The sequence below is a fragment of the Cuculus canorus genome, chromosome 8, assembly GCF_017976375.1.
Source record: "Cuculus canorus isolate bCucCan1 chromosome 8, bCucCan1.pri, whole genome shotgun sequence".
Classification (NCBI taxonomy): Eukaryota; Metazoa; Chordata; class Aves; order Cuculiformes; family Cuculidae; genus Cuculus; species Cuculus canorus.
The window spans coordinates 17,218,286-17,232,520 of record NC_071408.1 but is presented as its reverse complement, the minus strand read 5'-3'; the positions used below and the strand labels follow the sequence as shown (position 1 = coordinate 17,232,520).

At 38.2% G+C, this 14,235-nt stretch overlaps 1 protein-coding gene across 6 annotated transcripts in view; it reads left to right on the top strand.

The window, feature by feature from the left end:
• LRRC7 (leucine rich repeat containing 7) overlaps positions 1-14,235 on the top strand; it is a 178,395-nt gene that overhangs the window by 83,158 nt on the left and 81,002 nt on the right. For all 6 annotated transcript variants that reach the window (XM_054072699.1, XM_054072702.1, XM_054072700.1 and 3 more), the window contains exon 6: positions 1,021-1,077. In XM_054072699.1, the coding sequence (XP_053928674.1) occupies positions 1,021-1,077 (57 nt within the window). The remainder of the gene's footprint in view (positions 1-1,020; positions 1,078-14,235) is intronic.

The window sequence follows — 14,235 nt, the reverse complement described above, 5'->3', positions numbered from 1 at the left end:
CTCAGTTTCAGCTATGTCTTCGGCACTCCTAAGCATGGTCAGATCTTGCATTAAATGCACCTCCAAAAAATAGTTGGTTTGATACTCGAGATTTTCTGTGAGTGGAGTTGTACAACTTGAGATGAAGAGGAAAGGACCTTGTTCATCCTTTTGGTTATAAATCCTCTTCCTTTTCCTCCCGACATTGATTATAATTGAAAATTAAAGAACCAGTAAAAGGGTGATGTGAATCAAAAGCCTTTCATGTTTATCAAATTGTCATCCTAGGCAATATGGGTAATTAGACAACACTGGCCCAAATTCTGCAACTCTAATACTTTAGGTTCTTCATCTCTTATCCAAGGTGTCTTCCTTTTTTCCCTCGTTACTCTACTTCATGAAACTTATTGGTGTGGCTTAAATAATGTTGTCAGCTAGAGTTTGCACAATGATGTGGAATTGTGAAAGACTGTTGTGTATAGGTTCTAGTTCTTTCCAAAGCTTAAGCACACCTCCTATTTCTGTCTAAAATGCAGTAATTACAATGAAGATCTGTTCTGTGGTATTGGCTTGCCTGTGTGGGTTGTAGAATTCAGTGCTCAAAAAATGCAAAAGTAGATTGTGAACTAAATAGCAGTTGTTTTTTTATCCTTTACCAGATCTGGCATTGTTTGAGATTGATTATTTTATTATTGTTTATGTTATTATTTAAAATTAGTCATTTTTATAGAGTAAGTATTGCCTTATTTTAAATAATTAATAAAGATAGTTCTGAATTACTGTGAAAAAATGATATATGTCAAAATTTTTCAGAAGAGTGCATTTAGGGACAGCTGTGTCCTTATCTGAAGCTGTCTATCCTTACAAGAAGCTATGTGGTTCTGAATATATTTTGTATAATATTCAGACTCACAGTAACTGGTCATCTTACTATTGTGCATTAAGCAGATTCTTTTTTGTTGAAATAAGTAGTTAAATCATCCTTCTGGGTTCCTGAACTAATTAATTGAATGAACTAATTATTTTTCGTCATATTTTTAGACTTGTCAAATTGCGAATTTTGGAGCTAAGAGAGAATCACTTGAAAACTCTACCAAAGTAAGTGATTGAATGTTTGCATAAGTCTCTTTCGCCTGAAATTTCCAAAAGTGTCAAATATTTTTATTGTTAGCAATGCAATGGCGTCGTTTCTGTTAAGTGTTATTTTTTCCATGGGTCAGAAATTCTATTGAAGTTTTTTAGCAAAACACAAACATATAATGGAAGATGGAGGCTGGTGCATTAGCAGGCTGTAACTCACTATCCAAAATTTGTAACGTAGCATTTTAAAAGTTGAGATGGAAAGAAAATTGGAAAACATCATTTGAGATAGCCCTTGTCAGAGATTATGTGACATCAAGATTATGTGACAGTATTTTCCCATCAAGAAGTAATCTGATGTATTGAAACATACTCAGTGTAACCTCAGTAGAATATTCTCTCTATATAATCTGTACAGACATTAAGCGTATTTGGTCATTTCCAATACTGGTTATAAACCTGTTTCACCAGAATATTGAAGAAATGTCAATTTGGAAGTGCTTCTTGATACTATTAACCAAAAAAGAAGGTTGTTATAGTTTGTTACTATCATTTGACCAATGTTTAAAGGTATTTCGAAAAGGAAGCTAAAAAAAATGAAAACCAAACCTAAACGCTTTCCATGCTAAATAAAGGAGGTTGCATTGCATAAGGCAAGGAATATGGGTTTTTATTCAGACTAGGATTGTCATTATTTTCTGTAACAGGGTTGCTAACCAATGGAAAAATATCCACAGATTTGGGGATTGTTAGAAATGGGGGGTTGTATGTCCCCATTGTGAGAATTATAGTGGTGGCAATAGACTGTGTTGATGAAAGGTTGCTAATACTGAATTGCATGTTATTTAGCTCATTTTAAAAGGGCATTCTTTTTAGCAAGCATACGTTTATCAAAATCTCCTACGCAGGCATTTTGCCTATCATGGGATATGGCGACATTTTCACTACTTCCTGTGGGCTTTTATCCACAGCACTTTCCTTTTTTTCAAAGAAAGCTATTTTTTGTATTAAAGGCAATATTCTTTACATCAGTGGAAAACACTTCTTAGTATAAACCTTCCATTTCCTCTGTTGTGAGTTACATTTACTATTTTGAAAAACAAACAAACAAAAATCTTCAAACTGATACCAAAGTGTTTATCTGCATTTATAAATAAGACCTGTTCAGGACAGCAGATTTGCAGCCTTTGAGCTCTTTATCACCTGAAAGGCTGTATGCGTGTTGCATTGTATACACCTTATCTCGACTACCTCTTAAACATCAGTCTCTTTTAGAAGGGAATTGCATTGTCTTTGCATAGGATGCTTGTTGGAATAAGTGGATGTGTGTGTGTGCTTTGACTGAAGAATCAGAATTCCACAACAGAGTCATTTTAATCAAACACCATCTTTTAATATTTCTAGTTTAGTTCTAATCCCACTAAAGATGATAGCAGATTTGTTACTGGGTTCAGTGGGAGGAAGATTGGGATTGTGTGTCACTGTTACTAACAGAAGTGAATATTTTTTTTTTTCTGTGGTACCTGGCGTTTAACAGGTACATTTTGCCATTTGCCAGGGGCTTGGAAGATTCATACCTGAGCATGGTAGCCTCTAGTTTCAGCAGCACTAAGTTCGTTAAGGTGACCGAGTGTCATTTTTCCCGCTGTGTGATTCTGAAAAGAGGCAAGCTCTTTGATTCTTGTAACCAAGGGAAACATTATTTCTAAGCACATTTGTTCCCTGCTTTTTGCTGTGGCAGGAAGCTTTGCAATATACTGCTGAAGAAAAGGGTTCGCTTATACAAATGCTGTCCTGAAAACTGATGGACAGGTGTATTATGAAGTGAAGTAAGAGGAAGAAATTTGACAAGAGCATTTTTGCATCAACTAGGACAAAATAGGGGGATGTGTGCATTTCTGGGCTTCTTTTATTCTCTAGGGCAGTTTTCTCTGCAAGCAAAAAAAATGCAGTGTGATGGATGGACAGGAGTTAAAATGTATTACAGGGTGTAACTTAGGGAATAGATGTCGTGCTTCCTAGTGAGGGTGAGTTTGGCCTCTTTTCTAAAAAGACGGGAACTGCTAGTCCAGAGCAGCATCCCTTTGTGCTGGAGTGGGACTGGGAAGGTCATGGCTGAGTGTGGGAAGTTGGAGGAGGATAGTGGTGAGGCCATGGGCAAGTGCAGATGCAGGGATGTGACTGGGAGTCTAAAGCAGTATCCATGTGTTGTTTCAGCTTTACAGGAAAATGTTCAATACCAGACGGTTTTATTTCCTCAGGCAGTAAAGGAATGAAAACTGTCAAGAAAGTTGTGTTTACAATAGAACCATCTGCAGTTAGGAAAACAAATGCGGTAATATAAATCGGAATATATTTTACATTCTAGTTGCAGAAAAGGTGATGCAAGTCTTTCCGGTATATACTTAAAGGCTTTCTTTCTTATTTTACAATTTGTTAGATATATAATTAATAAAACAACTTGATTATGTTGGTTGTTTCTCCTGTAGTTCTAATGTAAGTGAAGACATGAAAAAGAAAGCAAATAAATTATATTTATATTGTAATTTGGCTTTTAAATTGATGTGAAATGTACTGTAAGGCTGTTTTAAGGAACTTGTGTTCAGTACTATTACCCTGTTAAGTGCAACTTAAAAGATGTTATCAAAAAGCAGGTAATATTTCTCCATCTGTTTTGTATATGTATAAAGAATTTTTGAAGGAAACATTTATCAATTTGGCATAAACAGGAATTAAATGTGCTTTGTGTTTACCATAGCTCTAATTTTGCTATATTTCGTACTAGCTTAACCCTCAAGTTTGTTGTCAAATGTATCCATAGTAACTGAATGCAAAACGTTCTACAATTATTTACAAAAATATCTGATGAAGTAAATACCACCTGTAGTTGGCTGAGAGGCAGCTCTCTAACCAGAGCATAGATCTCCAAAGTCTCCCTTTTTAATACATCTTGCATTAAAAGATGAGAACTTCGCTTTGCTGAATTTGTTGACTTAATTTTACAGCATCTAAAACATGTCCAAACATATCACTGTATTGCCAGGCACTTTCCTGATAGAAAATTAGTGAAGCATTGTTCAGGAAATATTCTGAAGGTTCTTCTGATTTCTCTGGACAAGTATATATTTAAACAACACTGTCTCACAGTGTCACACACCCAACTGGAGACATACAGTGCTCCTCAAATGAAAATGTTATGGCATTTTCTGTCAGCAGTGCTTTCTCTTTAGAAAATACTACTAGGCTTGCAGGTTTTTTTAACATACCAAAAACATTTCTGTGTTTAGTCTATAGATCTTCACAATACTGTTTTACAACATCAATAATTTGTTTTCTCTCTTATATGGTTTAATTAAAGATTATTGTTGATATTGTTTTCCAAGATATTTTGAGCATTTAGAAATGTGTGGAAATCTCTGATCAATATTACAGATAATTTTTAATATTTTATTACAGCTTTAATTTTTGCAGCAGAAATAGACTTTTTTTTTTGCTCTTGAATTTTTATTAAATGTTTCAGAGCACTCGTGAGATTCTGACCAAGTTTCTTATGTTTAAACAATGTTAACCACCTATGTCACAGGGTTGTCTTTTGGCTTGACGAACCAACCAAGATAACTCTTATTAATCTGTTTGGATAAAAATGTACTTGATCTTTACTCTCCGTAACAACATGTAAATATCACTGTATAGTAGCTTGGGATGATGTGTTATAGGTGGTGGCTCCCAATGGCTCTGAGGCATTCAGTTCTGTAATGCTACCCTACTGAATACATATTTGAATGTACAAGCAGCACTTTCCCATTGCCAGTGATGTTTTCACTCATTTTGCACCCAAACTGAAGCAATTAAAAGCATTGGACAGATTTCCATTAGCTTCAATGGGATTTGAATGAGGCAGTTTGTGCTTCAGTGTTTAATTATTCTGTGTTTTAGTCATTTCTCAGAATGGAGAGATGTAATTTCCAGTTTTCTGCCCTGCTGAGTAAGGCTGTATTTCAGCCTGACTGGGGAGACATGGGAAAAGGGAAGGCTGTCAAGAGGGGGAACCAGTTGGAGAATTGCGGTAGGAGGTTAAGTCCCACAGCTGCCACCAAGGGATCATCTTGCCCTCAGCCTTGTTTGTGGCAGTGACCAACACTTACCTGGCACGATCTGGGTAACTTGGTTTCTGTAAAACTCATTAGTGTCCTTTTCCGTGTCATTTATAAAGTAACCAGCATGTGCCCCAGGCCAGAGCCAGACTGTGGCAGCACCTCCTCCTCCAGCCACTTCTCTAGAATCGATATTTTTTCCAGTTTTTGGTCATTTGTTTCTCCATGTGAAGACCCTCTGTGATCACATAGCTGCCTAGCTTAAGAACTTCTGGTGAAGGACCTCTGTATTTGTCTCTTGGCAATAAGGATAGACTTCATTGTCCTGCTCTTTTGTAGTCTTGGCTCTTTCTGGAGTATTTTGAGTCATCTCTACACATCACAAAAACCGTATTGACTTTCCTGGGTGCCACACTTGTCTGTGTATCCTCTTGTTTTGTTGTTTAAAAGAGCTTCTATTGGTTTGTCTGGTACGGCTGACAATGTCACTGGTCTGGAGTTTTGTAGGCTTATCCTGAAATTATTTAAAAATTGTTGTGGCATTTATTATATGCTTCCTGGTCATCTAGAGCTGAAGCACTGTGTGAGGGGTTTGGTGTGTCACACACGCATATCATCAGAGCTTCTAACCGTGGGAAAGCGCTGCATTGTGGGAGCCTCCCAAATGCTGAATACAGGTGCTGAGAATTAGGTTTTCTGCACTGACCTTTTTTTTCTGAGGATTTGTTTTATATCTTGTCCATAGACCCTGGCAGGCTCCTGAGGGTCCTGAAGAAGGATTTCTTATTACTTTTTACGCCTTTTTTCAAATATTTCTGATATGTTTTCTACCTTTTACAGTTAACCATTCAGTTCTATTTTCCTAATTTGGGCAAGTTTTCATCTTTTTAAAGGATGTCTTCTAAGATTCCTATATTTTCTTCTGTTGGCCTTGGATTTTCTCAAGTACTTTTGATAGGTGATTTTGTATTGCTCAAAGTGTCTCGGTCTTCTCCCAGCAGCAATTTAGCTGATGTGGAGGAGTCGTGTAGCTGGCACAGGGGAAACTTGCAGCAAAAAAAAATTGTCTGGAGCATAAAATCAGGAAGGCAGTGGCACGCAGGGAGCATCTCTACCTTTCCTTCCACTTTCCCAAGTGTACAAAGTCTGCCTGTTTGTCAGAGTTGTTCACTGTTACCTGTGCAGGTTGTTCACTGTTACCGGTGTGGGTTGTTCACTATTACCCATGTAGGCATTCTCAATGAATGTGTCAGGGTTTGGCACTGTAGCAACTTGTGGTTACGGTTGCATCTTTCATCTGTTGTGGCTGGCGAAACATAAAACACCTCATTTAAACGTTTTTTCCTAAAGTTTATAAGAAAAAATACATTTAAGTTAGTTGCACTTTTCAGTTATGTATCAAAACAGACATATATTTACATACATACATATACAGGTGGGTGCCCACACACAGGTATGCATACATACAAATGGTTAGTGAAGATATGTGATAACAGGTGGTTTCTGGACGTGCTGTGTCTATACCAGCTGGCACTACTCCAAGTTAGCATGCATACCAACCCATGCAATAATCCTTTTCTCTTCCCCACTGAACTGGAGGCACCCACTTCGATCTGGGCGGTGGCAGTGGTGTGGAGGTGCCACTGCTGTTCCCCTGTTGAAGCATGGGTATGTGGTGGTGGGCATGCTTCTCCTTTCCCCCAAACCGCCTCCACCTCGCACACTGTCAGGAACTGGTGTTTCTGCTGGCATGGTTCGTGTTTCTCAGGCTGCCATAGGCCTAAAATTTAAGAACAGAGAGGAGGCTGTTATGAGCATGTGTGCACTCACAAGTGTATGCAACCGGCTTGACGAATTCAGTGTTTAAGTTATTGTCTCAGTATTCCCTTTTCAGTCCAAATAACCAGCTTTCATATCCCTCTTACCCTTTTCTGTTTCACACTCTCCTAGTCGTAGCTGCTCCTTACGTGGCTTTGTCTCACCTCTGATACAAACGCTCTGGAGTGCTGTTTTCCTGTACAACTGCACAATGAGGCAATTTTTTTTACCCAGTGTTTAAATAATTATTAGGCTAGCAGCATCTATGTTGATGTTTTTGAAGCCACTTACCAGGTACCTTTTGTGTTGGAGCTGCAGACAGCGAGGCCTGTTCTTGGTTAGAAGGCTGACCTTTATGAATGGCTGTAAATATTGGACTCTCCTCTAAGAACAACAGAATGGTCTGACAGTGACTCGCTAATTTGTGTGATTAATGCAACCACTCTAATGCACAGGATATTTAATAATTGCCTTTGAGGAGTTATATAAATGGTGTGAAGTACCACTGTGTTTTCCTACTGCTTGATAAGTGGATTTTACTGAATGTGCAAGAGTTCAAGTGTTTTCTGTTTGTGTTCACGCATTTTGGTTCAGAAAGTAGGCTTTATTCCAGCCATTAGTGCTTTCTGGAAAGTTATTTCAAACTAGTTGAATGAAAGTTCAGAGTGGATACAAAAACAGAAGTCATGTTTGTGCTGCCTACGCCGTAGGAAACAACTTTTACGTTGCAATGAGTCAACCTTAAATCATACGGCAGGAGCTGTGTTCTCCAGTACCTTTAGGTTTGATTGCTTCAATTTTGGCTGCAGGTCAAGGCCTGGTGCCCTTTTTCTGGATGTTTAGCTGTAATAAATGTACAGTCAATCTTCCAAATACAGTCTGATGTTCTCCCAATATAAGTGAAAAGCAAAAGTTTGCACTCCAATTGGATGTAAATCCAGAATATTGAAAAGAATATATTGTTATTACTGTTTTGCCAAAGGGCAGCTAGTTAAATCCTAGCATTGGTTTCCTAGGGGTTTTTTTTCCCTTAAAATCATAAGGCAGTTATATTAGGCAGACTATATTAATGTTAGTATAGACTGTATTTTAATTTCCGTCTTGACTGTTTTCTGGAAGATTGAGTGTAGCCCTACCTGGAGTGTTGCATCCAGTTCTGGAATCCTCAATATAAGGAGGATTTGGAACTGCTGGAATGGGTCCAGAAGAGGGCAGGCTACAAAGATGATCAGAGGAATGGAGCACTTCTGTTGTGAGTACAGGTTGAGAGAGTTAGGGTTGTTCCGCCTGGAGAAGAGAAGGCTCTGGAGAGACCTTATAGCGACCTTCCAGTACCTGAAAGGGGTGCACAAGAAAGCTGGTGAGGGTCTTTTTACAGAGGCATGTAGAGATAGGATAAGGGAGAATGGCTATAAATTGGAGAGGGGAAGATAGAGGCACACATAAGAAACTGTTCATCATGAGGGTGGTGAGGAACTGGCACAGGTTGCCCAAGGAAGTTGTGGGTGTCCCCTCCTGGGAGGTGTTCCAGGCCAGGTTGGATGGGCGTTGGGCAGCCTGATCTGGTGGGGAGGTGTCCCTGCCCATGGCAGGAGGGTTGTAACTAAATGATTTTTTAGGTCCCTTCCAACTGAAACCATTCTATGATTCTCTATGTTAGTAATAAAGACCCATGGCATTGCATTGGTGTTCAGAGGAACCAGGATATTCAGGCTGATGGCAGAACCCTTGTAGGAGAGAAGAGGGAAGCAGTAACGCCTAAAATACCTTACAGAATAATTACAGTGGCATATTTAGGAAGCAGAGCTAGGTAGAGGCTATAAATAGCTATGTATTTTATGTGTGTGTAATTATGTAGACAGACAGACAAACACTATATGTATACATACATGGTTATATATACATACACATATATATGCTATATGCACATACATGATATATCTATATCTATAGTCAGACATTTCGTAAACTAGGAACCAACTTAGCAAAACCAAATGAAAAACAGAGCAGCAGGTGGTAGGGCAGACCCATTGTCAGTGCGAGAAAATGGGGAATGTGCTGTGTAATGGAGGCACAAGGAAATTGGGGGTGGAGGTGGGGAGGACGAGGCTCAAGATATAGTTTATATTGGCTACTGATGACATAATCCCCATGAGCAATGCGACTTCTAGAATCCACCAGCATTCCTTGACCTGCCCTGGGAAAAGTGAGTTCTGACTTTCTACTCTTGAAAAATAGTCTGTTCTAGACTAGCTAGCCTACTATTAAACCCAAGCCCTAATCTAAATTACCAATTTTCCTAATATTTTAAAAAACCTTAGGAACTGTGGCACATATACAGAGCTCAGAAGTGGTTCTCCTCACTTTGCTTGTTTGCATGGTGAGGATCTGTGGTTGTGTCAGGACAGAGCAGTAACTGAAGTAAAACACCAATTCTTCAAACAAATCTAGTAGTTATATTCACAACTTAGTTGAGAAAGCAATGTTCTGAGCAAATTTCAAATGTAACAAAAGCTTTTAATTTATCTATCAGCTGTACTTAAGCTGGTCTGGTTGCTACTCCAATGGAAGCTCATTAATTTGTATTGAATTTTATATTTTCTGAGAAGATACTCTGTCATAAGTATTCTTTGCTCTTCCTAGCAACAGAAGTTGGCAGACCTGCCACTCCTAAACTGAATGCTTTGGGTCTTTAGGGTCTTGTTGACTTCCTGAGAGTGAAATCAAGAGTATTTCGTATCTCAGTAATGAATCTGGACTCTATACCTGTGCTGTTGCTTGCACCGAGCAGCCAGGCGGCCTGTCTATATATTTCAAAAATCTTTGAGTAAATTAAAGTAGTTGATATGGTCCTTGCTCTCAGAGCTGTTTGAGCTGAGGAAAACACCTTTTCAAGGTTTGGTGGGATTTCTTTCAGGAGAGATTTGTAAAATTGAAAAATTGTAGAAACTGCATTTGTAAATGGTGAGTCACTAGTGTCAGAGAAACTGTAGGTGCTGGTAATTGATGAGGAAATACTTGTATGTGTTGTACTCACCCTAATGACTCACTGTTTCCCGACTGAAGCTGTGGCTTCTCATCTTTTCTTTGGTTTTCTTGACAGTAGGTATTACAGCTATTGTTTTTGTGCAGTACCGTACCATTAGGAAATAATGTACAATAAAGATGTTACTAAGGGGTGGGTCCCTAGCAGCTAATATTAGGGAAAAACAGGATTTCTCCTGGTCTTCAGCTGTTGTTGAGAATTAATTTACTTTGTTCAGAGTAAAAATTGTAGATCAAGTTCTCAAATACAGCCTCTAAAATTGGAAGAACTATGTAATTCTGAAGACAAGAGCAATTAAAAACTGGGTGAAATTTAATAATACAGTGTGCAAGGTCATCTATCGAGGAAGTAATAGGAATTTATGTTATAAATTAGGAGTCCTTCAGTCAGAAATCATATTGGGGGAAAAAAAGACTGTGTATTAGTAGGATGTAAAATGTCTATGAGTCATGGATCTAATAGAGCCACAGTAATGCCAAATGTTCTTTGTCTATTTTCACTAGAGACAAAGAGGCATTTATGCTATTGTATAAAAATGAGGGAGGCCTCCAAATGAAGGATGAGGAAGAGCTACGCAGGGAGCACAGGGAGTCCTCAGTACAGAAAGGATGTGGATCTGTTAGAGTGAGTCCAGAGCAGGCCACAAAGATAAGAGGGCTGGATCACCTCCTGTATGAGGACAGGCTGAGAGAGTTGGGCTTGTTTAGCCTGAAGAAGGGAAGGCTCCAACGAGTCCTTAGAGCGACCTTCTAGTACCTGAAGGGGGGCTACAGCAAATCTAGGGAGGGGCTCTCTGTCAGGGAGTGCAGGGATAGGATAAGGAATAATGGTTTTAAGCTGAAATGGAGGAGATTTAGATTAGATATCAGGAAGACATCTTTTTCCTGTGAGAGGGGTGAGGCACTAGAACAGGTTGCCCAGATAAACTGTGGATGCCCCATCCCTGGAGGTGTTCAAGGCCAGGTTGGATGGGGCTTTGGGCAACCTGATCTAATGGAAGGTGTCCCTGCCCATGGCAGGGAGGTTGGAATTGGATTATCTTTAATGTTCCTTCCAACCCAAACCATTCTATGATTCTATGACGAGGTCCTAATCTGATAAGAAAAATAATGAATGAAGTGACCTAAGAATAATGTGTCACTTAATCTGAGGAAACAGAAGCTGAGGGGAGGTTTGTTGGTGTTTGTCTCTACAAACAGAGTCAAGGTAGGCAACTTGAAAGAGAATATTTCTCCTACCTGGATGAGGGACCGAGTTGTATGTGGTTAGAGGGGTAACAAATAAGAAAAAGCTGGCCATGAGAAGTTTCCAAAGTATCAGAATCATAAGTACCTTCTCCTTCCTCCTTAAGACTGAAAAACATCACTCTACATTTTGCTGAAAGACAAAGAAGCACTTTTGGCCTGGGGGGTGGGTGCTCTTCAGTGCAGCCTGGCAGAGGTAGCAGGTGATGGGGAAGGTACCTGGGCTGTGAATGTGCGTTCCATCTGCCCTGGCTGATGGGTCTGCACTCCTCCTGTCACCATAAAGTTGTGGAAAGATTCAACCTAAACAGCACATGTTGCAGTCCTGAGGGTTTGAACTTATTGGTGTCGTGCAACGTCAAATCTGCTCTCTGAATAAGGCAAATTTTGATGGCTATTAAATAAACTGGTTAAAACCAACCTGAAATGGTAAGTTTTTATCACAAATGATATAATTACATTGTAGGATTCTTTGTGTCGATTAGCACTTTCAGATTCCTTTGGAGCATGCGTTGTTCTGGTCTCCTTTGTTGTTTTAAATCAATACATTTGTGAAAGATGCTAATTTCCCAATTATCTCTATCCCTGCTGTTTGCAATTGTTTTAGTGCAATAGTCCTGCATTGACAAAATACTTCATACCTGTAATTTTACTCCTGGTTTGAGTCAGGAATAAAAGGATATGTTGATGATGATAGGATGGGGTTTGTTCCTTTTGTTAAAATTAGCCATTTTGTGTTGATGTGTTTCCAGCTGTAAAATGTAAACATATGATTTTTATTCTTGATTGCACATTTTTAGATTTTGATTGTAATAAAATCTATGTGAAAATACAGGCAATATGCTTTGGCCACACAGTCTTATTTCTGAGAATTGCTGCTAATAAGTATGTTTGCTGTCAAAATTCAGACTGCTTGAAAAATCTTTGTTTAGACCTACCTATTGTAGGCAATATAATGTAAAGTCAGTAATCTTCTGTTTTGCTTTTTTCTGCATATGTCTTGTGTTGTAAGGAATTTCTGGGGTTTAATTTCCACTGTTTGTTGCAACAGCATTTCTGTGCACTCCAGTTCCACAAAGAGTTGTTCCCAAAAAGTCTATGAAAAATAAACCTTCCTATTTTTGTATAATATTTTGTTATCAGTACTTGAATGTCTTCCTTGATAAAGGGCAATGTATAAGTTTTCTTCCAATGATTTGAAAGAATAGAAGGCCAGTCTCATCTAACGTTTTCCGTGAAAAATATTTCAAGGAGAAATGTAAACAAGAAAGTTGCCATACATTAAGGTTTTCCTTCTGGATAATGAGTAAAGGTGTGAAAACAATCTTTTTGTCCTTATGTAATGGAAGTATCTGTGGTGGCTTCACAATCACAAACATGTTGTAAAAAAAGGAGGTGGAGGAGAGAATCTCATTTTTCACCTAGAAGAACTTACTCTAAGCCACAGAATATTAAGTGCTGCACTGGGAATGCCAAACTTACAATTAATGCCACTACCAAGCTTCCATGTAAGTCTGGACCACATTAATGTGCCAGTTATCCAGAGCTACAAAATGTCTAGCAAACAAATCAGATGTAAATAAGGCAAAGTGGTGGAGAGAGTCCTGTTCCTGTTGTAATGATCATAAACACATATTTGTCAGAATTTTACTTGTAGCTCTTCTTTATGTTGGTTATTTCTTAAAAGTGGTGAAACTGTGTATAAGGAGGCTCAAAGGAGTAAGATTTCTAAACAGCATCATAAAAATTGTATAAAAAGCACAAAGGCTTTTGTTTCCAAAACAAAATAAAGTGAAGCAGACTAGATTCTTCCTTGGAAGAATACCTACAAAATAATAGCCGACTTTAAGGTTAAGTTTGCAAATTATAAGTATCTAAACCTGTAGAGAATACAACTCTGATCCCATTCTGTGGATAAGGCTTTATTCCAAATTGAGAAAAAAAGCAGAATAATACAGAATCACTTCTTGTATAGATACAGTATGGGTACTGAATGCTGACATCCCTCTTAATCATTTTTGTATAAAAACTGGCAAGTATCACTTAGAAGAATCTTTGGTGATTTACCAAAACATTCTTTGAAACACTGCAAGATATTTTGTTCTTGTTCCCTGTTTCAATAGTGCTTTGCGATGAGTTTTTAAGATAAGTATGAACATCTTTCAGCTTTCACAGTGTCGAAAGACTGCAGCCTTGGGCTTTCTTGTTTCTCAGTTTCATGTTGGAAGGAAGCAGCCAGTAAAGATTCAGAAAGATTCAGACAGCAAAAGCATCGCAATCCCGTTGCCTTTTGTCAGATATGAGATTGGCTGAACAAAAGTGATGATTATCATTTCCATTAACCTGAAAACAGAGTAGTAAAAAGCATTGTTGTGACTTCAGAACATTAGTCTTATTGACATGAATAACATTCATATTCCTAACATCCTTATCACTTCCAAAATCCCCTTTTAGGAAGCAGATTTGCAAAAATCGCAGGTTGTCTTAAGTGTGTAGAAGTTGGTGGAACAGACAGTTTATATGAGCTAAGAATCTGTCCAGAGGCATCTAAATATAAGTTTAAAGCTTAGCTTTAGATTTCTATTTTTTTTAAATGCTGTCCTAGTTTATTATGAAGGTGTAAATTCTTACCCACGCTCACGCTTTCCCACAATTACAAATATTTTCATCATTTGTGATGACCTGTTTTCTTCAGATGGTAACTCTAACTGAGTTAATAAATCATATTCCAGAAGACCTACTACTTTGGCTCTACATTATTAAAATATTGCTGGTATTTTAAAAAGCAACTACTACTATGAATCTTCTCTTTAGACTTTTTTTTAAACTAAATATATTTGCTGTTCAGAGAAGATGCAGAAAAATGTATTATATTGTTTTATTGTACTTTATCAACATAGAGAGTGGGTCACACTTGTCTGAAAAATGGCTTTTATTCTTCTCTTCTAAAGGCGGTAGTGGCCTTTTTTTGTCA